Raw genomic sequence first — 27,159 nt, 5'->3', positions numbered from 1 at the left:
CTTTGTGACCCTATGGACAGACTGTAACCCGCCAGGCTCCTCTGTAGCTATATATACACATGTTGATTTAGAGAGATATAGCCGTATAGTTGGTGAGATTTATCCATAGCTGTCCATTTATGTCTGTATTTCTATATATGAGGGAGGGATAGAGAGATTTATTTCAAGGAATTGGTTCACACAATTATGGAAGCGTGGGTGAGCCAAAATCTGCAGGGTGGAGACCCAGTGGAGAATTGTAGTTTAGGTCCAAAGGCAGTCTGCTAGCAGAATCCCTTCTTGCTTGGAGGAGATCAGTCTTTTTCTATTCAGGCCTTCATGATTGGATGAGGCCCACCCACATCATGAAGTTTCAGTTCAGTTCAGTTCAGTGGCTCAGTCGTGTCCTACTCTTTGCGACCCTATGGACTGAAGCACGCCAGGCCTCCCTGTCCATCACCAGCTCCCAGAGCTTGCTCAAACCCATGTCCATTGCATCCGTGATACCATCCAACCATCTCATCCTCTGTCGTCCCCTTCTCCTCCTGCCCTCAGTCTTTACCAGCATCAGGGTCTTTTCCAAGGAGTCAGTTCTTCGCATCAGGTGGCCAAAGTATTGGAGTTTCAGCTTCTGCATGAGTCCTTCCAATGAATATTCAGGACTGCTTTCCTTTAGGGTGGATTGGTGGATCTCCTTGCTGTCCAAGGGACTCTCAAGAGTCTTCACCATTTAGCATCTACTGATTTAAATGTTAATCTCATCCAAAAAATGCTTTCACAGAAATATTTAGAATAATGTTTGATGAAATATCTGAGTACACATAAAATTAGCTCTCTTCCATTCCCGTTTTATCTTGGTGTAATCCTTCTAAGTGTTTTGTGTCCATTTTCGTGTGTGTGTGTGTTGAGAGGTTTAACACATTTAGAGGATGATCTTTTTTCTCTCCCTCCCTCTTAGTCTGTTAATATAATAAATGATGTCGTTAGAAAATGTTAGACACTCAGTCATGTCAAATTTGCAACACCATGGACTGCAACCCTCCAAGCTCCTCTGTCCAGGAGACTCTCCAGGCCAGCATACTGGAGTGAGTTGCTATGCCCTCCTCCAGGGGATCTTCCCAACACAGGGATCGAACCCAGGTCTCCTGCATTGCAGATGGGTTCTTTACCGTCTGAGCCACCCATGGAAGCTAGTGTTATACATCCATTTTTTAATTTTCTTTTAAAGTTTATTTTGATGTGGACCATTAAAAAAAATCTTTATTGAATTTGTTAAAATTTTGCTTCTGTTTTATGTTTTGGCTTTTTGCCTGTGAGGCATGAGGGATCTTAGCTCCCTGACCAGGGACTGAACCTGCAGTCTGTCCACTGGAAGGTGAAGTCTTAATAGACTGCCAGAGAAGTACCTTGGAGAAGGCAATGGCACCCACTCCAGTACTCTTGCCTGGAAAATCCCATGGATGGAGGAGCCTGGTGGGCTGCAGTCCATGGGGTCGCTAAGGGTCGGACACGACTGAGTGACTTCACTTTCACTTTTCACTTTCATGCATTGGAGAAGGAAATGGCAACCCACTCCAGTGTTCTTGCCTGGAGAATCCCAGGGGTGGCAGAGCCTGGTGGGCTGCCGTCTATGGGGTCACATAGAGTCGGACACGACTGAAGTGACTTAGCATCAGCAGCAGCAGGGAAGTACCTATATCATCCCTTCTTCCTGCAAGGAATGGGGTTTTGGTTTGTTTATCTCTGTTTTTTGATGTACAAATGCTTACAGTTTTTAAGCAAAAACAGTTTGACATTTTGGTTGTTGTTGCTCAGTCTTTCTCACTGTATGCAGGCTTTGAAAATTACTTTGAGGACCTAGAGTTTCTAGCTGATCTCCATATGGGGGCTTCCACTTGTAGGTAGCTTACTTTTATTTTACTCTAATAACAATATTTTATTCTCATAAATGCTTTGCTTGTAATTAAAAAAATAAACTGTCTGTGGCTTCAGAGAACCATGTGCCAAGTGGGCTTCTGTGGATTCAGCAGGGGAACAGTACTTTCCTTTGCAACAAGTCGTTTTCTGTATGGTCTTGGGAGGCCATGGTCTGGGGTCGCCAGTGTACCTCTCCTTCCAGCTTCCTGTAAGGGATACCAAGATGCTCCAGATGAAACAGAGTTTGTGTGTGTGTGTTAGTTGCTCAGTTGTGTCTGACTGTTTGGGACCCCATGGACTGTAGCTCACCAGGCTCCTCTGTCCGTGGAATTCTCCATGCAAGAATGTTGGAGTAGGTAGCGATTCCCTTCTCCAGGGGATCTTCCCAACACAGGGAATGAACCTGGGTCTTCTGCATTGCAGGTGGATTCTTTACCATCTGAGCCACCAGGGAAGCCCCCTAAGAGTTGAAGTTATAGCTAAACGCTAGTTTTAAAAATGCAGTGTTAGATATTTGGGACAGATTCCCAGAAAATAGGAGAAAAAGGTAATGATTTTTTCTTGTTGTTGCTGTGGGTTTAAAATAATTTAATTTAGTTTTGACTGTGTGGAGTCTTCCTTGCTGTGCAGGCCTTTTCCAAGTTGTGGTGAGCGGGGGCTCCTCTCCAGTTGTGGTCCGCAGCCTTCTCACTGCAGTGAATTCTCTTGTGAAGCACGGGCTCTAGCGTCCACAGGCTTCAGCAGTTGCCCACCTGGGCTCTGGAGCACAGGCCTGATAGTTGCTCCATGGCGAGTGGGATCTTCCTGGACCAGGGATAGAATCCGTGTCTCCTGCATTGGCAGGCAGATTCTTTACTTCTGAGCCACCAGGGAAGCCCCAGCTAATGATTTTTAATAGTCATGGAAGTTTCTGTCGAGACTAGAGCTACTACTTCTGTGTTCAGCACCATTTTATCCTGAGCCCTTATATTTCGTTATCTGTGTTATTTTTCTGATAATCTTCACTTCTGACCTAAGGTTATGCTAAGAGTTCCAAGGCCATTCTCAGGAGGGGCCTATGTACATTTGGAGAAGGCTTACCTTAGGGGCTGGAAGTGTTGTGATTCTAGAAAAGACCCTTCTTGTTGGGGTAGAGGAGTGGAGGTGATGATTTTAAAGAATCGAGAACTTCAGGAACCCTGGGGAGCATTTCTCTATTCATTACTTGCCAAAGGGAATTCTTCCTTTTAATCTGGAATTCTTTTTTTTTTTTTTCTTTTGGCCACACCACCACATGGCTTCTGGGATCTTAGTTCCCAGACTAGGGATTGAACCTGAGCCCTCTGCAGTGAAAGTGTGGCTTCTTAACCATTGGACCGCTAGAGAACTCCCTGAATCTTACCTAAGCATTGGATGGCAGGATTAGCAAAGGCAGATGTCCTTTAAGATGTTTCTGTAGGACAGGTTTGCAAGATATATATATATATATTAAAAAAAAAACTTTCAAAATAACTCTTTCCTTTAATCCAGAAATACTACTTCTAAGAATGTCTCTTGAGAAAAATAAGAAATGATACTCACACAGCCTCAGCTCTAGGAATTTTCATGGCAGGTTTGACTCATACTGGAGAAAAATGGAAAACAATCTCAAGAGTCCAAGAGTAGAAATCCATTAAATTACTAAGATTATGCCATATGTATAATGCCCCACGGCCACTGGAAACGTTGACACACAAGTACTTTTGTTACCATGTATTTCTGACAAACATACAGCAAATAGTCTTGTGTTTTGGTTTACATTTTTTTTTTAAGTATGTGTGTGATTGTGTGTCTGGACTGAAAACTTTTTTTCTAATCTATATTTTTGGATTGTTTTTCCTGTGGTAAATCTGAACTTCTTATGGAATTATATAAAAAGGAAGTGGCTATATTTTGTACAACATGCCTCATTTGTAAGTCAGGAGGAAATTGTAGAATATTTGAGAAATACTATCATTCAAAGAAGTTCAAGGGGAATCTCACGTCTTCTGGGCCATTGCAGTGAGTCGACAGGTTAGCTGGCGGGACAGAGGTGTTGGTAGCAGTGAACTCTGGTTATCAGAGACACAGAAAGCTTGTAAGTTAGAGCCTGGCTGGGCTGACTCCATGCTCTTTTCTCCTTTAAATTAAATTATTGTGAAACATTTCATCCTATAGATAGAATGACCTGTTTCAAAGAATGCATAAGCAAGAAAAAATGAAATAGCCTTTACTGTAGTCACAGAATTATACAGCTCATTTGGCTGCAGTATGAATGTCAGCATTAAAGAATCAATAGTATTCTTTAAAACTTCAAAAATTGTAATGCTTGACATTTAGTATAGTATATTGGGAGAGCAACTTGGAGCCTTATTGAAATAAGCAGGGGGGTTGCTCACGTCCTCTCCCCATTCCATGAAAAATTACATTATTATTAAAAATCTGGTACAAATAGCAATTACTGAAGCCCGAGGGCCGTAGAGCCCATGCTCCACAACAAGGGAAGCCACTGCAGTGAACAGCCTGCGCACTGCCAATGGAGCGGAGTCTCCACCACTAGAGAGGAGTCCCCGCCCATCGCCACTGGAGAGGAGTCTCCGCCCACCGCCATTAGAGAGGAGTCCCCGCCCACCGCCACTAGAGAGGAGTCCCCGCCCACCGCCACTGGAGAGGAGTCCCCGCCCACTGCCACTGGAGAGGAGTCCCCGCCCCTGGAGAGGAGTCCCCACCCGCCGCCACTAGAGAGGAGTCCCCGCCCACCGCCACTAGAGAGGAGTCCCCGCCCACCGCAATTAGAAAGGAGTCCCCGCCCACCGCCACTAGAGAGGAGTCCCCGCCCACCACTGCTAGAGAAAGCCTGTGTGCATCAGCAAAGACCCAGTGTAGCAAAAAAAAAAATAATAATAATAATCTGGTAAAAAGAGCTGAGCCACCGTGGGGTTGCCCTAAACTTCAGCTTTGCATCCCCAAGCGCTGGTGGGTGCGACTGGTAAGGCTCAGTTACCTGCTCATTCACTCCTGATTTCTAACTCTGGGGTTTATTTGTCACTGAATCCGTTGTTGCAAAGTGTCTTGATCACCTTTGGCCGCTGTAAGGAAACATCATAAAATAGGTCTGTGTGACCCCATGGACCATACCATCCATGAAATTCTCCAGGCCAGAATATTGGAATGAGTAGCCTTTCCCTTCTCCAGGGGATCTTCTCAACCCAGGGATCGAACCCAGGTCTCCTGCATTTCAGGCAGATTGCTTACCAGCTGAGCCACAAGGGAAGCCCAACAACAGGAAGCTTAACAACAGGAATTTATTTCTCAGGGTTCTGGAGGCTAGAAATCTGTGGTCAGGGGGCCGGCACGTGGGGCTTTTGTCCTGATCGCGGTGCACAGTGACCACCTGCATCTTCGTCTGTCCAGCATCTGCAGGAGTCCCTGTGGGGTTGTTTTTTCTCATGCCAAGCATGTGGGTTTTCTCTGACACCAAATCCAGGTTGTTTTTCTACACTTAATTCTCCAGTTCTCCAACCCCAGCAGGGTGTCCAACAGTTCAATTCTGACGTTATCTGGAGTCAGTGGGGACCCCGTGGGTTCAGGGCTCAGTCCCACAAGGCCGCCCCCACCTCCGATGTGAGTCACCGGAATCAGGGGCCTCCTCCTGACTGACTGGCTATAAATTTAGGGGTTCCCACAGCCTTTCCTTGAGTTCAGTAATTTGTGAGAACAACTCATAGAACTTGAGAAAGTGCGTTAAGTCCCACTCAGTTGTGTGCTCAGTTGCTCAGTTGTGTCTGACTCTGTGCGACCCCATGGACTGCAGCCCACCAGGCTCTTCTGTCCATGGGATTTCCCAGGCAAGAATACTGGAGTGGGTTGCCATGTCCTCCTCCAGGGGATCTTCCTGACCCAGGGATCAAATATGATTCTCTTGCATCGGCAGGTGGATTCGTTACCACTGAGCCACGAGGGAGGCCCCTTAAGTCCTGTTACTGCTTTATTATAAAGGCTGCAACTCAGGAACAGAAGCACAGATGGAAGAAAAGCGCCAGGTGTCGGCGGAGGGTTGTGGGACTTCCCTACCCCCTCTAGGAGCTCCACCTCCCAGCACCACGGTGTGTTCACCAATGCAGAAGCTCTCTGCACCCTGTTGTTTCAAATGTTATGGGGGTTTCATTAACTGGCATGGTCTGTGCAGCTGTTGAATCATTGGTGATTGGTCTCAGTTTTCAATCCTTCTCTACTCCACCCCAGAGATAGGAGTGGGTGTGTGGGGGGGAGCAGTGGAACTAACAGATCAACCCTTCTAAGCTTTCTAGAAACCAGCTCCAACCTGAAGCCACCTGGCACCCGCCCCCACTGTGAGTCATCTCATCAGCACACAAAAACTGCATTCCAAGGGCCTTAGGAGCTGTGTGTGTGGCTGAAGGGAATGAGAACGCCACACCCCTGACCCTCCACTCCAGTCAGTCAGTTCAGTCCCTCAGTCGTGTCCGACTCTTCATGACCCCATAGACTGCAGCACTCCAGGCCTCCCTGTCCATCACCAACTCCTGGAGCTTGCTCAAACTCATGTCCATTGAATTGGTGAGGCCATCCAACCATCTCATCCTCTGTCGTCCCCTTCTCCTCCTGCCTTGAATCTTTCCCAGCATCAGGGTCTTTTCCAATGAGTCAGTTCTTTGCATCCGGCGACCAAAATATTGGAGCTTCAGCTTCAGTATGAGTCCTTCCAATGAATATTCAGGACTGATTTCCTTTAGGATGGACTGGTTGGATCTCCTTGCAGGCCAAGGGATTCTTGAGTCTTCTCAAACACCACAGTTCAAAAGCATCAATTCTTTGGCATTCAGCTTTCTTTACAGTCCAACTCTCACATCCCTACATGGCTACTGGAAAAACCATAGCTTTGACTCAACGGACCTTTGTTGGCAAAGAAATGTCTCTGCTTTTTAACATGCTGTCTAGGTTGGTCAAAGCTTTTCTTCCAAGGAGCAATCGTCTTTTAATTTCATGGCTGTAGTCACCATCTGCAGTGATTTTGGAGCCCAGAAAAATAGTCTCTCACTGTTTGCATTGTTTCCCCATCTATTTGCCATGAATTGATGGGACTGGACGCCATGATCTTAGTTTTCTGAGTATTGAGTTTTAAGCCAACTTTTTCACTCTCTTCTTTCACTTTCATCAAGAAGCTCTTTAGTTCTTCATTTTCTGTCATAAGGGTTGGTGTCATCATACCTCAACCATCATATCTGAGGTTATTGTTATTTCTCCTGGCAATCTTGATTCCAGCTTGTGCTTCATCCAGCCTGGCATTTTGCGTGATATACTCTGCATATAAGTTAAATAAGCAGGGTGACCATATACAGGCTTGATGTATTCCTTTCCTGATTGGGAACCAGTCTGTTGTTCCATGTCCAGTTCTCACTGTTGCTTCTTGACCTGCATACAGGTTTCTCAGGAGGCAGGTCAAGGGGTCTGGTACTCCCATCTCTTTAAGAATTTTTCAGTTTGTTGTGACCCACACAGTCAAAGGCTTTGGCGTAGTCAATAAAACAGAAAACTGTTACTGCTTGGATAGAAAACTCTGTTGATTTCTACCCAACACCCAGAATTTAATGCAGGTAATTGACAGTGGCTTCCCTGGTGGCTCAGAGGTTAAAGCCTCTGCCTGGAATGCGGGAGACCTGGGTTCTATCTCTGGGTCAGGAAGATCCTCTGGAGAAGGAAATGGCAACCCACTCCAGTACTCTTGCCTGGAGAATCCCATGGAGGGGGGAGCCTGGTGGGCTACAGTCCATGGGGTCGCAAAGAGTCGGACACTACTGAGCGACTTCACTTTCACTTTCAATTGACAGTGGACTGCCCCAATCACTCCCCATCTCACTCAGAGCAAACTCTAGTTTTGCCCTGGCCACTGAGACCACCTGTGGTCAGCAACCTGCAGGCTGGTCCCTGGGTGGCCAGACTTGGCCCTCTGTCTGCACCTTCCCCCTCCACGTCCCCTTGGCATCTTCTTCCACCTCCTCTGTCCATATCCATTGTCCCATCTCAGTGAACCCTCCCCTGCTGCGGGTGCTGAGCCACGTGGACCCTGGCCTCACAACCTCCCTGACCCAAGGAGTCTACTTTATAACACATTCATGTCTCAGGTCTGTAGCGGATGCCTTTTCCTCCGGTTAGAATGGAATGCAAATTATCGATACCTGGCAACTCTGCAAGGAAGTAAGAGACTTCCGTTTGGCAGGCTGCCCCCGCTTCTGGAGCTGGATGAGAAATAAATCTGTGTTGAGGTGGGATCATGGTAAAGGCAGGAAATAGTTAAATGCAAGACATTTTATAAATAAATAAATATTTAAGCATAATGAGAGCCAGTTTTCTCATTGTTGACAAAGGGAATTGCATTCACGGCAAGGAAGAAAAACTAGAAAGAACCTAGTGAGGTTGGATTAAAATTAGTTGTTGATATGAATTCGTAGTTTTCGAGATGTATAACTGAAGATGGAGCTAAATGTAGATGTAAAAACAAACAACAACAAAGAATGGAATGCAAGTGCCCTGAGGGCAGGGCGTACCCAAAAGCGTCTGGGCATGGGACTCCGCACACTCGTGAGAACGGACCATGGCCGACTGCTCCAGCTGGATGCTGAGAACTGGAACTGGGTCCTTGACCTCTCACCCCTGCTCATCCCGCCCACCGGAATGCTGGCAGGGTCTGCGGCGATGGTGCTCTCTCTGCCCTTCTGACCCACTTCCCTCTTCATTTCTAGACCGGCCTTATTGTCGCCTGCTACCATGGCTTTGTGGATACTGTGGTGGTCTTAGCAGAGTGCCCCCATGTTGATGTCAACTGGCAGGACAGCGAGGGGAACACGGCCCTCATCACGGCTGCCCAGGCAGGTAAGACCCAGCTTCCCTTTCCCTCCCGAGCCCACGAGGTTGGACCAAGGCCCCCAGGCCATGAGGGCCTGCACTTGACCTCGGCTCTTGAGATTGGTGTCGCAAGTGTGCCACTGATCAGAGGTCATGCTTTACTGCTGAGAAGGACAGGAAAGGGTTGAGGGTGGGAGCATTCTGTTTGTGCATTTGGGACAGTGTGTTGCTGAGTCCACGCCCGTACTGGTGTCTGCAGGACAGGACAGTCAGTCCAGAGACAAGGAGTTGGGGCAAGGAATAGTGACTTTATTCAAAAAGCCAGAGGACCGAGGAAATGGTGGACTAGGGCCCCTAAAGAACCATCTTACCCGAGTTAGAATTCAGGCTTCATTTTTACTAAAAGGGGGGAGGGGTGTGTGGCTGGTCACTGACCAACTTCTCGGTGCTAGAATCCTTTGTTCTTGCGGCTGTCTGGGCAGGTCTGGTCACAAGGTTCCTGTAAATCTCCACCAGGACAATTGTTATTTTCTGCTCTGCCACCCTTAATCTCTATATGAACGGAAATGTGTTCTACTTTTAAAGGTCAGAGCCTTGAGAATGGGCTGTCCTGTACAGTTCAGGCTCGAGGCGGCATTGTCTTACAGAAGGTGGAGATCCTGCATGACTAAGCACAGGCCTTGGGGCACAAGGGCCGCGGGGAAAGGGATAGATCCAGTATGGAGTCAGGTCTGTTCTCTGTTACAAGCGCAGTTCACCCACTGGTGCGGGACTCAGTGTGGGGCGGGATTAGCTCTGCAGCTGCCGGAAGCCTTTAACTGTGAAACCGTACTGGACGCCCAGCTTGCACATCAGCTCTCCTAGAGCCTAACACCCTGCCAGTGCTCGGAGACCCAGGGTCCGAAAGATGCTGGTGAACTCATGAGTGGGAGAGACCCTAGTGACAGTTACTGTATAAAATATGGACACATTTAGGAGGTAACTTTGCACTTTGCCTGGAGATGTAGAGAAAAACCAGGGGCTCCTTGCTGAGAGGGTGTCAGCGTGACAAGGCGGGGCTGTTGGTGAGAGCACCTTGTAAAGGGTAAGCATCCTTCCTGCCCAGGGTTTTCGTCTCCAGAGGTAATCCTTACACCAGTATTGCCAAGCGCACCGTGCACAGCTCTCCGATTTTGGAATTGGACTCGGATATGCCTGGTGGCTCAGATGGTAAAGAATCTGGCTGCACTGCAGGAGATCTGGGTTCGATCCCTGGGTGGGGAAGATCCCCTGCAGGAGGGCCTGGCAACCCACTCCAGCGTTCTTGCCTGGAGAATCCCCCTGGACAGAGGAGCCTGGCAGGCTGCAGTCCATGGGGGTCACAAAGTGTCTGACAGGACTGAGCAACTTCACTCTAACTTTGTGACACGAACACGAAACTATGCTTGTTCCTTCAGATACGCTTTGTTTGTAACTGCAGCATTAACTGGGTTTGTAATTGACCGCTTTCAAAATTCTATCAATTGCATCACTCGGGTTCTCAGCTTCGAGCAGAGAAATTGCTTCAGGCTGAGTTAAGAAGAAAGGGAGTTTGTCTATGAAAGGAATGTGGGCCTCGATTTAGTGTTGCTGAGAGCTGCTGAGAACTGGAGTCAGGGCCAGGAAGCTGTAGAAAATGCCTGGGCCAGACTGCATGTTGATTCTGGAAAGGGAACTTCTGTGGGGGCCACCCGAGGGGGACCTCGCTATCCTACCCTGCATCACCGACTCCCATGTCTAAGCCTGCCTGAGTGGCTGATCTTGGAGCTTGGGGGAAGCAGAGACTCAGCGTCCTGCCGTTTCATCCTTTTAATGGGAAGTCGTCTGTGCACACCTGCTTTTCAATCAAGACGCCTAAGGTGGAAAACCCTCAGAATCAGCCAGGTGTTTCGACTGTGCTCACTCATACCTGTCTGCCTTGGTGCAAGACAGGGCGTGAAGCCTTCCCTCATAAGGAGGCACTCCAGACTCTGAAAGCCCAGGTGCACAAGAGTAAAAGGATTTTGTGAGAAGCGTTCAGTGACCGAGGCCTTATCACTCATTAACCTCCCATTGACCAAGGACCAAGGCAGGGACCAGGGGTAGTGAAGTTAAGGGCGTTTCTGCCCTTGAATAATTGTCCAGCTAAATAGCCATCTGATGGGGCTCTGATGGAAGGTGTGTCTGGAGATTTGGGGTGAGAACACCCCGTCTAGCCTGGTGCTTTGGGACTGGGGTCATGGAGGAGGGGGCCTGTGCTGGGCATTGCAGAGGTCAGAGGCAGACAGTGCCTGTTCAGACACCATAAAGCCCGGGGACCCAGAGGGAGCTGGCTCATCTTAGGAAGGGCCAAGGACTGCACGCCTCTAGGATGGGGAAGAAGTGGTCCCATGAGGAAGCAGGACCAGGTGATCAAGGGTCTAGATCCAAGGTGAGATGCACTTGAGTGGCATGAGGCTGGGTGGGTGGTGACAGGGGCGAGATGACCCTGGTGGACATGGAGTCCTTGTCACAGAGCAGAGAAGAAACACAGTCTGTGTAGCAGAAAGCTCAGGTCCCAGTGGTTGAGATGGTGGGCCACGGGGGGAGAGGTGGGTCTGGGCTGGCTTTCAGCCCTTCTGGATGGGGGGTGATGCCAACTCAAAGAGGTGTGCATGAAAGGGTAGGTCATGAGGGGACATACGAAAGGAGAAACATCATCTCCACTTGGGTCCCAGGCCTTTGAAATGCTGAGTCATCTAGGTGAGCGGTCTCTGCAGCTGGTGGAGAGTGTGGAGTGCCAGACTCCAGTTCCCACTGGGATTGCCACAGGTTGTCAGGCATCTCTGGGCAGCGGGGCCATGGCATGGACTGGAGCCCGAGTTTCATCCTAGAGTATGAGAAGCAACAGGAAGAAGAGGTTCTTTGCAAGAGCTCTTTGTGTGTGTAGGGGTATTAGTGGTGCCTATGCTGTCAATACCCATGAGGCACTTTCTGAATTCTTGCCTATTTTATTTTGTAGTCACACAGAAAATAACAACTTGCCATTTTCCTGTTAAAAAAAAAAAAAAAAGAACCGTGTTGCAGAGGAGCAATCTGAGTCCAGCCTGATTTTTGTCTTTGTGACACCCTGATGTGTCTTAGACTGTGATGATGCCTGCCCCCAATCCTTGACAAGGCACAGAACCCAAGCAACCACCGCCAACAAAAAACCCTGAAAACGGTCATACTGTGTATTTCCATTCCTTCTCTCTTTGTTTGACTCATGTTAGGCATATTTTTATTTTCAGAAACACTTTCCTGCTACTTCTTTGAACACTGCCTCAGCCTTGTTTTGTTTTTTCTTCCCAAGATTCCCTCTTAGGTGTAACTTAGATCCTCCTCTCAAAACTCTCTGTCATTGTTTTTTCTTTTCTCTTCTTTACTCTTAAGATCTTTGGAAATGCTTCACATGACTTCATTAGTTTGTTTTAACACTATTCACTGGGTTGTTGTTCAGTTGCTCAGCTGTGTCCAGGTTCTTTGCAATCCCATGGACTGCAGCACACCAGGCTTCCCTGTCCTTCACTATCTCCCAGAGTTTGCTCAAACTCATGTAGTTTTTTCTTCATGAGCATACTAATGTCTTAGTCCATTTGGGCTGCTATTAACAAAAATACCACACATTAGGAACTTAAACAGGAGAAATTTAATTCTCACAGTTTTGGAGGCTGGAAGTCCAGGGTCAAGGTGCTGGGCCACTTGGTTCCTGGGGAGGCCTCTCCTCCTGGCTTGCACGTGGCATCTTCCTGCTGTGTCCTCGCACGGCAGAGAGAGGAGATCCAGGGGTCTGGTGTCTCCTCGTGTAAGGACCCCAGTCCCGTTGGATCAGGGCCCCATCCACATGACCTCATTTAACCTTAAGTTACCTGCACAAAACCTCCGTCTCCAAGTACAGACACAGTGGGGACTGGGGTTTCAACATAGGAATTTGGAGGAATATGAAGTTTGATTACGCAGGGCTCGTGCTTCTCTGACTGGTTTATTTAAGTCAAAGATGACTCGGCTAGTGGGAAGCTGCTGTACAGCACAGAGAGCTCAGCTCGGTGCTCTGTGATGGCCTAGAGGGGTGGGATGGGGCCTTGTGAGAAGGAGGCTTAAGAGGGAGGGGATATATGTATACATAGAGTTGATTCACTTTGTCATACAGCAGAAACTAACACTACATTGTAAAGCCATTATCCTCCAATAAAAAAACAATAAATTAAACTGATGATGGTGTAGGTCCTTTCAAAGTTAGAGACAGGCTCAGCAAAAAGAAAAAAAGGGCTCCGTGTGTTTTCCAGGCTCTGGGTCTGAGCCTGAGGTCCAGAGGGAGAAACCCAGGCAGGCTGGGGTCGGTCACCGCAGCTGCTCCCCGCCCTGGGCTGCAGGCGTGGGGTGGGGCAGCAGCCTGTGCCATCATGGTTGAATGTCCCCTGCCCCCTGCCTGGTGTTGTCTCTGCAGCCAGCAGGAGCTGGGCATGGGGGCACCATGGGCTTGGCTCGTGTGCCTGGGGGTTGGAAACGGCATCAGTGGGTCTCCATGCATTTCTGTAGCCCCTCTTTCTCTGGGGACACTGGTGGAGCCCCCTGAGGTCTCATACCTGTACATTACAGGTCAAATACCCGTAATGCCCTGTCCTTGCCTGCAACCTGCTTCTATCTCCACTGCATTTGACAGTAATTCCTTCCAGGAATTCTGGCCAGTGGATGGTGTCTTTCTGTGGTTTTTAGTACAGATAAGTCTTCTGCCCGTTGCTCTTGTGGGAAGTGGGGACAGAGGGCAGACTCTTGTGTTAATGGACTTCCTGCTCTGCCCTCAAGAGAGCTAGTGGTCCCTGGTGGAGCCTCCCCTCCAAAAAGGTTGGACTGCAGAGCAGCTGGTGGGATGCAGATGGCTGGAGTGTGTTGAAGTGTGTCGGTACCAGCGGTGGGGGTGTGGTGAGGGGTTGGGACTGCGACCCAGACTGGGTCGTGCCGGAGGAGGCTGGCAACGTGGCGGCTCTCCTGGGTGCTTTCTCCACGCAGCCCTGCTGATGTTCTGATAAGCTGATTGTAAAATATAGTAGATCATGTTTGGAAAATAAAACACAAGCAATTAAATTAAGGGTGAAAATCGCTTAGCTCCTCACTCACAATTCTTGCCGTTTTTGCTTTCTGGAGGGAACCATTGTTAGTGATTGGACGTGTCGATGGATCCTGTTTCTCTTCTTTTAGAAACAAAATGTAATGCATTTCCTCTTTTTCCTGGCTTCCACAGCCCTTGACCTACTTAACTGACTTGTCCATGCTCTGTATGGACTGCCCTCCCCCTTGCACGGTGCCCACTCCCTCCACTGGGGCCCTGACCCCTGGGACACCCACCCAGGCCTGTAGGGAGCCTCCTGGCTCTGCCCACCAAGGTTTGGCACTGAATTATTTGGGAGTGGGGAAGGGTGGAGTGTGGTTTCTGTTCTATTCAGTTCAGTTCAATCGCTCAGTCGTATCCAACTGTTTGGGACCCTATGGACTGCAGCACGCCAGGCCTCCCTGTCCATCACCAACTCCTGGAGCTTGCTCAATCTCACGTCCATCGAGCTGGTGATGCCACCCAACCGTCTCATCCTCTACCGTGCTATACTTTAAAGAAAACAGTGTTTCCTTCTTTATCTTAATTGCCTCCATGGGAGGATGCGATTTTTCCCTAATATTTTGATACAACTGGGGATGATGACTTGCTGCCCTCTTCCCTGAGAGTATCATGACCTCGGAGCACAGGGCTTGGTTGTCAGCCTTGAGCTTGTTACTGAACCAAACTTGGGTCCGCTTGCCAGCACACGGTAAAGCTAACCTACGGACCCTGGGTTGTGGTAAAGGAAAGGGCAGCGTTTATTGCTGGTGCCAAGTAAGGAATCCAGGCAGCTAGTGCTCCACAGGCTGCAACTCCCTGAAGGCTTTCAGGGAGGGGTTTTTAAAGACAGGATGAGGAAGAGGGGTTTCGGGTGTCTGATCCGCTCGTGGACGTTCTGCTGACTGGCTGGTGGTGAGATAACTGGAAGTCACCCTCATCAGCCTCTGGTTCCCAGCGGTCTGGGGTCTTGTGCTTATGGGCAGCATACAGTTAATTTCTTCCACCTGGCGGGGGTTTCAGTATCTGCAAAACAGCTCAGAGGACGTGGCTCAGATTATTACCTGTGGCCCTTGAGAAGGAACTGAAGGTCCTTGACTTTGTTTAATGGCTAAACTATTACTCATTTGTTTTGCTTGACTGTTCTCTTTTATTTCTGCGTTTCTCCCTACTCTGATTAAATTTATTCTTTGGAACTTGGGAAGGCCTAGGAGGCTAACATTTTTTTTTGTACAAACAAGAGGCTGGCAGAGGATGTGGTGGGGGTGGGGGTGTCTGTCCTGGGAAGGCCCCGGAGGATCCTGTTCAGTTACAAGCTGAATCATTGTAACCCATTGATAGATAATCTGTGTTTTAACCCAGATGGCTGGACCCAGTCCCCAGAGCTTTGGATTGTGTAGGTCTGGGACTTCCCAGGTGGCTCAATGGTAAAGAATCCACCTGCCAATGCAGGAGACTCGGGTTCAATCTCTGGGTTGGGAAATCCCCTGAAGCAGAAGATGGCAACCCACTCCAGGATTCTTGCCTGGAAAATCCCATGGACAGAGGAGTCTGGCGAGCTGTAGTCTGTGGGGTCAGAAAGAGTCGGAAACGACTTAGCAAATAGCAACAGCGAGGCCTGGGGTGAGACGCGCACTGTGCGTTTCAGTGAGTTCCCAGGCGAGGCTGGTGCTTCAGGTCTGGGGACCTCACTTTGAGAACTGGAGTGTTACAGGTTCCCATACAGAATGGTGGCCCAGGTGCCTGTCAGCGGGTCTCTGAGCTGGGGCTGGAGTGGTCCACGGAGCTGGGTGAGATGTTATCACAGGGACACAGCCATCACTAGATCACAGCAAGGATAAAGGCCAGCAGTTGAGCTTCTGTTCATGACTTTCACGTACTGATCTTTTAACCGAAGAGGCTGTTTGGGATTTTAGTGGATAGAATCAAATGATGCCCCCATTTTAATCCAATTCCATAACAGTTTTATTTATTTGATGGTTTCTTACTGCCAAAAACATATAGTAATAAGTGCTTACAGTGAAAAATCACTACAGAAGTATTATTTTAAAAAATCATTAGAAATTTCCTGGACTTCCCTGGTGGTCCAGTGGCTAACACTCTGCACTCCCAGTACAAGGGGGTCTGGGTTCGACCCCCGCTCAGGGAACTGGATCCCACATGCTGCAACTAAGACCTGGTCCATCCAAATAAATAAAATAAATATTTTTAAAAACTGTTTAAAAAAATAAAATAAATGTCCCTTCTCTCCCCAGTTCTCTCACAGACTGGCCATGTTCCAGCTGGTTACTTTTCCAGAACTCAGTCTCTCCTTTTCAAACACACAGCGTGTGCAAGCACCTTCTATTTACTTGGATGGGGCAGTTCTGTAGAGACTTGACTTTAATTGTTTTCGCTCAGCAGATCTAGATCTTTTTGTGTGGACCAGTGCACACAAGATTTGCCTGGTTCCTACAGCGCACACCTGAGTGGTGGTGTGTTCACGGCCATGTCCCTGGCGTCCAGTAGCTGAGAAAGTCAGTCAACTCTGGCTCATGTTTCCATACAAGATCTTCTTTCAAATCAAATATTTATCTGGCAGTCACTTCAAGTCCAACAACCGTGTTAAGTGCTGGGTCTACAAGGGGCGGGCAAGGGCCCACGTAAGCCTGTCTCCTGAATTTAAAGCCTCATGCTCGAGGGTTTCTGAATGAGCCAATTACAGACAACGCTGGAGTGCAGCCGTTCGTGTCAGGGTCGGGGCTGGTGGGATGCGAGGGGGACAGTTTGGAGGGGTGGGGCGCGTACCTGCCAACATCCTTTGTGGTACAGCAGAGTAGCTGGTGTGCTCAGAGGCTAAACCGAGGAATGGGTAAGGGGACTGCAAGTGGAGATGGGGCCCGAGGTCAGGGAAGGGTCTCCAGGGCGGGGAGCAAGGGGGAGGGCTGCCCCCAGGAGCTGGAGCCTGGGTCGCCTTAGCCCTGCAAGCTGAAAGGCAGGCGGGGACCAGAGGCGCGTTCCCTCTTGCACCTTCCACAGGGCCCCTGCTAAGTCACACCTGAGACTTCAGGGCTAAGGGACCCAGTAGGTGTGGTTTGTGGAGGTCAGAGCAGGGCAGAGAAGGAAAGAGAAGAAATGTACACACAGATTCTCAGAACTCAATCGCTTCATCAAAGGACCGGCACATTTTCAACCTGTCCATTTACGGAGCCCCTGCCAAGTGGCTTTCTGTTGTTGTTGGCTGTGCCACAGGGCCTGTGGGATCTTAGTTCCCCGACCAGGGACTGAACAGGTGGCCCCGGCAGTGGAAGTGTGGAGTCTTAACCACTGGACCACCAGGGAAGGCCCTGCCAAGGGGCTTTTAGGAAAAGCTGTACCAGTTTCGGTTTCCCAGTGTGTCCCCCAGGGCTGAGAACGCGTCAGCTCAAATGGACTTCCCTTACTGTTTGCACCTGTGCGTGTGTTAGCGCTTAGTCATGTCCAACTCTTTGCAACCTAGTGAACTATAGCCTGCCAGGATCCTCTGTCCCTGAGATTCTCCAGGCAAGAATACTGGAGTGGGTTGCCGTTTCCTTCTCCAGGGGATCTTCCCATTCCAGGGATTGAACCCAGGTCTCCCGCATTGCAGGCGGAGTCTTTACCGTCTGAGGCACCAGGTACAATTGCGTTTCTGTGATTTTTACTGGCACCTAGGATCTGCTCTTGGAGAAGGCAGTGGCACCCCACTCCAGTACTCTTGCCTGGGAAATCCCGTGGACAGAGGAGCCTGGTGGGCTGCAGTCCATGGGGTCACTAAGAGTCGGACACGACTGAGCAACTTCCCTTTCACTTTGCACTTTCATGCATTGGAGAAGGAAATGGCGACCCACTCCAGTGTTTTGCCTGGAGAATCCCAGGGACGGCAGAGCCTGGTGGGCTGCCATAGAGTGGGATCGCACAGAGTCGGACACGACTGACGTGACTTAGCAGCAGCAGCAGCAGGATCTGCTTCGGCTTTTGGGTGCAGTCTCCTCAGTGTCCAATGAAACAAGCTTCCATGATGAGAAAACGGCCTTCTCTTGCAACATGACCTGTTTGAAGGCAACAGTTGGGGGTGAAGGGTGGTTGCTTCATTTTGTGGCATTGTGTTGTCAGGACCTGGGCTCGGCTTCCCAGAAATAATCTTGACCTTTTCCCTCTGGTCCCAAGATGGCCTGGCAGCTCCAAGCAGTGTGGCTTCATGTTACAGCGTAGGAAGCTTCGGGAAGGAGCAAGTCCCGGTCCGTGTTCTGTTCCCTGAGACGGGAGAGCATTTCCAGAAGCCTCCAGCACAGCTTTGGTTACGGCTGTCAGGCTTGCCTCACACGCCTGGCCCTGCCCAAACAAGTCAGTGGCCAGGGCGGTGCAGTGACCCTAGCTGACTTGGTCTGGTCAGCGTTGGTCCTCACTGAATCTGTGTGGTTAAGGAAGACTGGGAAGTGACCACACATTTGTATTATTTGGTATCACAGCTGTGTATCTCGGCTGAGAGTCAAGAGTCCTGCCTTGGAGTGTAAATTAGGATGCAAATGCCTGATCTGCCTGTCCGGAGTTCTCTTCAAAGCCTAACTTTCTCAGGTCCTCTGCAGAAGCAGGATACAGCTGAGGGACTTCCCTGGTGGTCTAGTGGTTAAGATTTTGCCTTCCAATGCAAACGGTGGGGGTTCGATCCCTGGTCGGGAAGCTTAGATCCTGTATGCGTTGTGGCCCTGGTCAAAAAACCAAAACAGAAGCAATATTATAACAAATTCAGTAAAGGCTTTTAAAAAAATGGTGCACATAAAAAATAAAATGTAAAAGAAAGATACAACTGAACCTGAATTAGGCTTTTCCTGTGGTGAGAATGTATGAAAACAAAGCCTCCAAGAATCCCTAAATATCACTTAGCCAGTAATTTTAACCTCTACCAGACTTGCCCTAACAAAGTATAAAGTGAGATAATGGAAGGAATGAACTACATCCCGGGGGTTGGCTTTGTTTATTGTTCAGTCACTCGATCTCGTCCAACTCTTTGCAACCCCATGGACTGCAGCATGCCAGGCTTCCCTGTTCTCCATTCTCTCTGGAAGTTTGCTCAAACTCATGTCCATTAAGTCGATAGTGTCATGCAGCCATCTCATCCTCTGTCATCCCCTTCTCCTCAGGCCTTCAATCTTTCTAGAGCATCAGGGTCTTTCCCACTGAGTCAGCTCTTTGCATCAGGTGGCCAAAATATTGGATGGCTTTAGGAGTTTCCTTTTCCTCTTTCTTGTTCCCCTTTAACAGAATGGCAGAAGTAAGATGAAATCAGAAAACCACAGGGGTCTTCTGAACTGGTGATAATATCAAGTTGGTTCAGCACACATAGCCTCTGGTGCATCCTTGAAGCCTGTTATTGCTTGGACATACCTTTAAAGTTCTTCAGAAAATTCACTGAGAGCCAGTCTGGCATTATTTTTTAACTAATTTATTTGTTATTTGTGCCTGTGCTGGGTCTTCATTGCAATGTGCTGACTTTTCTCTAGTTGCAGAGAGTGGGGACTACTTTCTAGTTGTGTTAAGCAGGCTTCTCATTGCAGTCACGTCTCTTGTGGAGCACAGGCTCTAGGGCTCCTGGGCTTCAGTAGTTGTGATTCCCAGGCTTTAGAGTGTGATCTAAATAGTTGTGCTGCGTGGGCTTAGCTGCTCCACGGCATGTGGGATCTTCTTGGTCCAGGGATCGAGCCTACGTATCCTGCATTGACAGGTGGATTCTTTACCACTGAGTCAATGGCAACCCACTCCAGTATTCTTGCCTGGAAAATCCCATGGACAGAGGAGCCTGCAGGCTACCGTTCATGGTGTTGCAAAGAGTCAGACACAACCGAGCAGCTAACCCCAAAGAAGCCCTTCATGACATTCTTCACGTCACTTGCCGCTAGAGACAGGAGGCTTCAGGCAGTGGCCGGGGGGCTCAGGCTGCCCGTGTGTGTTCTGACTTGTGAACTGGATTTGGGGAGGGTCCCACTTTCGAGGAGAATGTGTGACTTGGCCTAAGCTGGGGATAAATGCCTCTTCATGGTATTTATCTTATTTTATTATCACTACACCCGATCGTGATTTGAGTCTGACTTCATTGTGATTTTTATGGATTTTTGAAGTGTTTTGCTTTTACTCGGTTTCTGTTTAAAATAAATTAGGGCTTGGCATGCCTCTCAGGTTTCCTAGCACTGCCTTGCCTTTTCCCATAAACTCCAGTTTTCTGAGCCTTTCTGACTGAGCACAGTAATGCCACCTCCTTTGAAGCTGCTGGCCCTGCTCCCCAGCTAGAGAGGATGGCCTGTGTGTGCTCCCCAGCTAGAGAGGATGGCCTGTGTGTGCTCCCCAGCTAGAGAGGATGTTCTTTGTGTACTCCCTACTGCTGCTCCCACCTGCAGCCCCCCCCCCCCCCCGCCCCCTCTTCTGGATGGGAACAAAGAACCTATCCTCTTTGTTGGTGCTGCTGGAATCTGATATTTCCAATCAACAGTTCCCTCTACTGGCCTCATCTGGGAAATTCCATTCTGAGTACCTGCTGTCAGAGCAGTCAAGTCTTTGCGTGTGTGTGTGCTGGGTCATGTCCAACTCTTTGTGACCTTTTGGACTGTAGCCCGCTAGTCTCCTCTGTCCGTGGGTATTGTCAGACAAGAATACTGGAGTGGATTGCCATTCAGTTCAGTCGCTCAGTCGTGTCTGACTCTTTGCGACCCCATGAACTGCAGTACGCCAGGCCTCCCTGTCCATCACCAACTCACAGAATTTACTCAAGTTCATGTCCATCGAGTCGGTGATGCCATCCAGCCATCTCATCCTCTGTCGTCCCCTTCTCCTCCTGCCCCCAATCCCTCCCAGCATCAGGGTCTTTTCCAATGAGTCAGCTCCTCGCATGAGGTGGCCAAAGTATTGGAGTTTCAGCTTCAGCATCAGTCCTTCCAATGAACACCCAGGATTGATCTCCTTTAGGATGGACTGGTTGGATCTCCTTGAAGTCCAAGGGATTGCCATTAGACAACCCTAATTCAGTAATGCTTTCCCATTTTTAGAGCAGCACGGGTTTATTGTCTGTTTCCTTTCCTTGAAAGAAAGCATAAACAAGACTTTTAGCTCGTAATTGGTACCAGTTACATGTTGAATGAATCAAAAACTATTAATTGTGAAGGCCATGTGATCTCGATGATGTGTTTTTATGACTTGTGCTTAGTTGCTCAGTCATGTCCGATTCTTTGAGACCCTGTGGACTGCAGCCCGCCAGGCTCCTCTGTTCATGGGGATTCTCCAGGCAAGAATACTAGAGTGGGTTGCCATGACCTCCTTCAGGGGATCTTCCCAGCCCAGGGATCGAACCCAGGTCTCCTACACTACAGGCAGATTCTTTACCGACACAGCCACCATGGACTTGAAAATTAGCAACTTTTTTGATACGTGAACATCTTCTAAGGGAGAAGTAGGAATCCTTCAGCTTTTTTACTTACTAAATACTTACCAAGCATGCTGTCCGTTGGAAGTTTTGGACTTGCGATCAGGGTCATGAGGGTTATGGTGGCTGTGGGAATCCATGGCCACATGGAAATGTGAACTGTGAGGTGTCATGGTTTAGGTGCCTGATTCGATCTTGGGGGGCGAGGGCAGAGCTTCCTTTGGAAGGGGTGGCCCATCAGGTAGCTGGGTAAAAAGCAAAGGAAGAACCTATCTGGCAGGGGGACTGCAAAGACCAGTGGATTAGAGAAGGCAGGGCGCGCGGGTGCATGAACAGAGAGCTGTGGCCTCCCTGACGGCTCAGTGGTAAAGAGTCTGCCTGCCAATGCAGGGGACTCGGGTTAGATCCCAGGTCGGGGAAGATCCCACATGCTGCGGGCGACTAAGTCCCAGCACCGCAGCTACTGAGGCTGTGCTCTAGAGCCCAGGAGCCGCAGCGAGAGGCGCTATCGGAACGAGAGACTCGGGCACTGCGGCTAGAGGGCAGCTCCTGCCTGCTGCAACTGGAGAGGAGCCCGAGCAGCAGTGAAGACCCAGCACAGCCAAATATGTAAATAAATTACCATTTAAAAAAGAGAGAGAGAGATGTGTGATTACAGAGTCCATGGGTGCAAGAGCTGAGGATGAAGAGGGGATATAGGGAAGGAAAAATAACCTTCTCTCTTCCCTGCTGGATTCCCAAGTGAGACCCCTGTAATAAAAGACTAACAAGAGAGAACCAGACATCTATAAACACATGGAGCTCGTGCCTAAGTGGGGGACACCCAGGTAAAGATGAGTAACTCAAGCAGGTGGCTCAGAACTCTGGCTTATATGTCATCTTCCGTAAAGACAGAAGATGGAAATGTATGCCATCTCCGTATAGTTATGGAGAAATGACAGGACCAAGGAAAGGAGTTTTTGAATGTCTGTTACAAAGAAGAAAAACCATGCTCCTTTTTGGGTATGTGAATGACATGATGGATGTTAACTACACTTACTGTGGTAATGATGCTAAAGCTGAAACTCCAGTACTTTGGGCACCTCATGCGAAGAGTTGACTCATTGGAAAAGACTCATTGGAAAAGATTTTGGGGGCGCCAAAATCACTGCAGATGGTGACTGCAGCCATGAAATTAAAAGACGCTTACTCCTTGGAAGAAAAGTTATGACCAACCTAGATAGCATATTCAAAAGCAGAGACATTACTTTGCTGACTAAGGTCCGTCTAGTCACGGCTATGGTTTTTCCTGTGGTCATGTATGGATGTGAGAGTTGGACTGTGAAGAAGGCTGAGCACCGAAGAATTGATGCTTTTGAACTGTGGTGTTGGAGAAGACTGTTGAGAGTCCCTTGGACTGCAAGGAGATCCAACCAGTCCATTCTGAAGGAGATCAACCCTGGGATTTCTTTGGAAGGAATGATGCTAAGGCTGAAGCTCCAGTACTTTGGCCACCTCATGCGAAGAGTTGACTCATTGGAAAAGACTCTGATACTGGGAGGGATTGGGGGCAGGAGGAGACGGGGACGACCGAGGATGAGATGGCTGGATGGCATCACTGACTCGATGGACGTGAGTCTGAGTGAACTGCAGGAGATGGTGATGGACAGGGAGGCCTGGTGTGCTGTGGTTCATGGGGTCGCAAAGAGTCAGACACGACTGAGCGACTGAACTGAACTGTGGTAATATTTCACAATATATGGAAGTCAAATCATTATGCTGTACTCCTTAATTCAACACAGTGCTAGATGTTAATTATATCTCAATAAAACCTGGGAAGATAAAAGAATAAAATAAGAAAATGTATGTCCCGCTTTTGGGCACATGGGGGAGGACAGGGAGCTTTTCCTGCATCTGCTTCTTCTCTGTTGTCTTTGGCTCAAAGTAATTTTTATGCCACAGCTGGGTGTTTTGGGTGGCATATTCTGCTACCCTCCAGAGAGCAGGGCTAGATAGAAAGATGCTAGCTGGTTAAAGAGTCGAGAATTTATCTAAAGAGTAGAAAGCATGAGAGGGTTTAAGTAGTAGTTGTGTTGATCAGAAGAGTTTCTTGCTGATAGTGTAGAAAAAGAAGCATAAATGCAACAAGTTCGGTTAGGAGAGGAAGGGACCCCAGGAAGGATATGGTGGTGGCTCTCACCCAGGTTAGACGTGGGGATGGGGAAGCATGGAGAGGCTTGCAAGATGTTTAAGAGGTGGCTTTGGCAGAATCCCTCCATACTTGGATGTTGATGGGAGAGGGGAGGGCTGAAGAGAAAGCCCAGACTTCTGGCTTGGGCAGTTTGGTGGGTGATTGGTGATTTCATTGCCGAAGAATGTGGATGGGAGGAGCAGGTGTGGAAGAAACATGTTTTGAGTTTTATATGTTGAGTTTGATTTGTTGGTGGAATGCCCAAGATGAAATATCCAGTAGACAAATGCTTAGGTAAGAAACTCAGGAAAAGAGATTAGCTAGAGATACGTGATCTGGAAGTTTTAGGTTGGTGACTTGATCCGTGAGGATGGATAGGATCACCGAGAGAGGGTGTACGGGATGAGAAGAAGGCTTAGTCATGCATCTGAGGAACAGTGGCATTTCAGAAAGCAGAGAACAGAAGAATTCACAAAGAAAATTGAGGGGTGGCCAGAGAGCTGGGAAGAAAATCAGAAGGGTGAGCTATCAGGACATTTGCAGAAAGTGTTGGGTGGAGCAGACAAGTGGTTAATGCTATGGAAATGTCTAGTAAGGTGGGAACTGACTCATAACTGTCGGATTTTTGGTACAAGACAGTCATCGGGGAATGAAGGAAGATGGTTTCAGGAGAACTGGTGGGGCTGTAAGTAGCAATAGCGAGAGCAAGTGACTGGAATTCAGACTGAAAAGATGTCAGATGATTGGCAGGTGACTGGAATGCAAAGACAGGGCCACAGGGATTCTTGTTGATCATTGCAATGGACTGGATGTTTATGTCCCCCCTCCAAAGTCATATGTTGAATCCTAATCTCCAAGGGATGGTAATAGGAGATGGGGCTTTAGGGAGATATTTAGGTCATGAGGAGGGAATCCCTCATGAACAGAATTAGTGCTCCGTAAAAGAGACCCCAGAGGGCTTCCTGACCCCTTCTGCCATGTGAGAACACAACAAGACAACTATCTGTGAACCAGGAAGTGGGCTCTGAAGTGGGTTCTCACCAGAGAGAATCTGCTGGCACTTTGACCTTGAGCTTCCCAGCCTCCAGCACTGTGAAAAAAATAACTATTTCTTGTTTAAGCCACTCAGTCAATGGCAGTTTGTTACAGCAGCTCGAATGGACTAAGACGGCCATGTGTATTTTAAGCTGGGAGATCCTTGAGCACGTGTACCAGCTTATTGCTGCATGACAATCTCCAGCCCTGGTTTAACGTATGTTTATAGTTGATGCATCTGTGGATGGGCTGGGAGCCGGCTGATCTAGACTGCCTTTGCTCACGTGTCTGTGAGTGAGCCGCACCCGTCTGCCTGGGCCGCTCTGCTCCGTGCATTTCTCATCCTCTTCCTGGAACCATCACGTCATCTTGGGCATGTTCTCCTTAGGTAGACAGTCCCGCCAGCGTGTGTGTTTCGCGCTTCCACAGATGTCCAATGGGCCAGCGCTGTTTTCTTTGACTGCAGTGGGTGTTAACTTCTACGCTCAGGCTTTGTCTACTGGTGGTGTGAGGGCTTCTCATTGTGGTGGCCTCTCTTGTTGTGAAGCATGGGCTCTAGGGTGTGAGAGCCTCAGTAGTCGTAACGCACAGGCATAGTTGCCCCGCGGCGTGTGGGATCTTCCCGGACCAAGGATGGAACCCGTGTCCTCTGCACTGGCAGGCGGATTCTTAACCAGTGGACCACCAGGGAAGTCCCAGTGTTCTTAACTGAAGAATGTTGAAGCCACATGGCAAAAGGCGAAAAATTTAAGCCATAATACAGTCTGGTGGGAATGAAGTTGCAAGGTGGGAGAGGTTGAAGAGAAAGAGGAAGTCGTTTATAGCATGAATATATTCTCCAGCAGTGGATGGGGAATGTCTTTAGAGCACTGGATGGGGAGGAGAGATTGGCATTTCAATAGGAGAAGAATCCTCCCCTCTTTTCTAGGAGGGATGTGGGGAAGTTTGGGGGGTGATGGGGGGAAAGTAGAGGGAGTTCCCGTCTGTGGTTTCAATTTCCTCTGTGAAGTAGGAGGTGCAGAGGGGTTTCCTGTAAGGCAGGTGACTTAAGAGTGGCAAAGTTTAGGGCTTTCCTAATGGCTCGGGGTAAAGAAGCCACCTGCCAATTCAGGAGACATGGGTTTGATCCCTGGTCGGGGAAGATCCCGCATGCGGTGGAGCAACCAAACCTGTGCGCCAGAAACTACTGAGCCTGTGCTCTGGAGCCAGGGAATCATAGCCCCTGCCACAACTCCTGAAGCCCTTGAGCCCAGAGCCTGCACTCCGCAACAGGAAAAGCCGCCTCAAAGAGCAGCCACGCACTGCAACTAGTGAGCAGCCCCAGCTCACCGCAACTAGGGAAAAGCCCAGGTGGCAACAGGCCCAGCAAAGCCAAAAAATAAATAATTCAGAAAAAAATAAAAGAGACTGGGAAAGTTTAAAATTCCCCACTTGGGGCTTGGGGGTTCGTCACTCAATGGAAATCAGGGGTGGACACGATACTTGTAAGAATGTATAGATATTAACCTTTTCTCTTTAAAACCATGGCAATGATCCAAAGGGATCTTTGCTTTTCTTCTGCAACATAGATAGACGGATAGGAAGTCAGGCTTGGCCACCATGGACTTTTCCATCCCCATGTACTCTCAGAGAAAACGCCATTGGCCAACTAAACAGCAACAGCCATATCCAAAGCAGAGTCAGAACCCCCGGGCTGGGGTGATCCCAGGAGTTACCTGTGGCTTTTCTGTTGTTGGGCTCAGCCCAACAATCACCAAGATGTGTCCATTCATTTCCTTCTGAGTCAACATCTCCTCTCCACCCTCCTGTACTGCTGGGGTCCAGTCACCATCTTCTCTGTCCATTGCACGCCCACCCATGAGCCGCCCCCCACTCCACTGGCGAGGCTTGTGTATGGCGTGGATAGGATCCACACCTAGCAGCCGGATGAGAATCACTATCCCTACCTTACAGTCTATTGAGTGGCCCTTGCCTAGATTCCCCTTTCATAAGACAAACTTGATTTTAGAATAGTTCAGACTTACAGAAAAACTGCAAAGATTGTGCAGAGAATTCAGTACACCCCACACCTGGTTACCCCTGTGGTAGAATCTTACACTATTATGACGCAAATTTTATTATTGAACAAAATAAACCCATATCGATGCATTTTTATTATTCACTCAGGTCCATCTGTTAAAATTCAGACTTCCTCGTTTTTCCACCAATGTCCTTTTTCTGTTCCAAGATCCCGGCTAGGATCCCACGTGACGTTTCGTTGTCGTCCCCTCGGGTTCCTCTTGGTTTCCACAGTTTCTCAGATTTCATGACCTTGACAGTCTGGGGAGTGCTTGTCTAGCAGTCCGCAGTGTGTGTGCTAAGTGACTTCAGTCATGCCTGACTCTTTGCGACCCTGCAGACTGTAGCCCGCCAGGCTCCTCTGTCCATGGGATTTCCGAGGCAAGGACACTGGGGTGGCAGTAGTCTGTAGCGGGTCCCTCAATTTGTGTGTGTCTATTGGTTTTTCATGATGAGAGTGGAGCTGTGGGTTTTTCAAAGGAGCACCGCCAAGGACAGTACTATTCTCATGATGTCCCACAAAGGGTTTTGTTTTTTTTTAAAGTGTTCAGTGACACCAGTTATAGATGGTCAGTCTGACTTTGTTCAGAATAATCAGACAGGTGTGAGGACCATTGCAATGGG

The 27,159-nt window shown here is 48.7% G+C and overlaps 1 protein-coding gene across 1 annotated transcript in view; it reads left to right on the top strand.

Moving 5' to 3' along the window:
* Window positions 1-27,159, top strand: part of ANKRD33B (ankyrin repeat domain 33B) — a 97,513-nt gene that overhangs the window by 50,596 nt on the left and 19,758 nt on the right. Inside the window, exon 2 of the mRNA XM_018065734.1 lies at window positions 8,655-8,784. Within this exon, the coding sequence (XP_017921223.1) occupies window positions 8,655-8,784 (130 nt within the window). The remainder of the gene's footprint in view (window positions 1-8,654; window positions 8,785-27,159) is intronic.

The sequence above is a fragment of the Capra hircus genome, chromosome 20, assembly GCF_001704415.2.
Source record: "Capra hircus breed San Clemente chromosome 20, ASM170441v1, whole genome shotgun sequence".
Classification (NCBI taxonomy): Eukaryota; Metazoa; Chordata; class Mammalia; order Artiodactyla; family Bovidae; genus Capra; species Capra hircus.
Note: the sequence above shows the minus strand (reverse complement) of the source record. Positions and strands in the feature narration are given on the sequence as shown.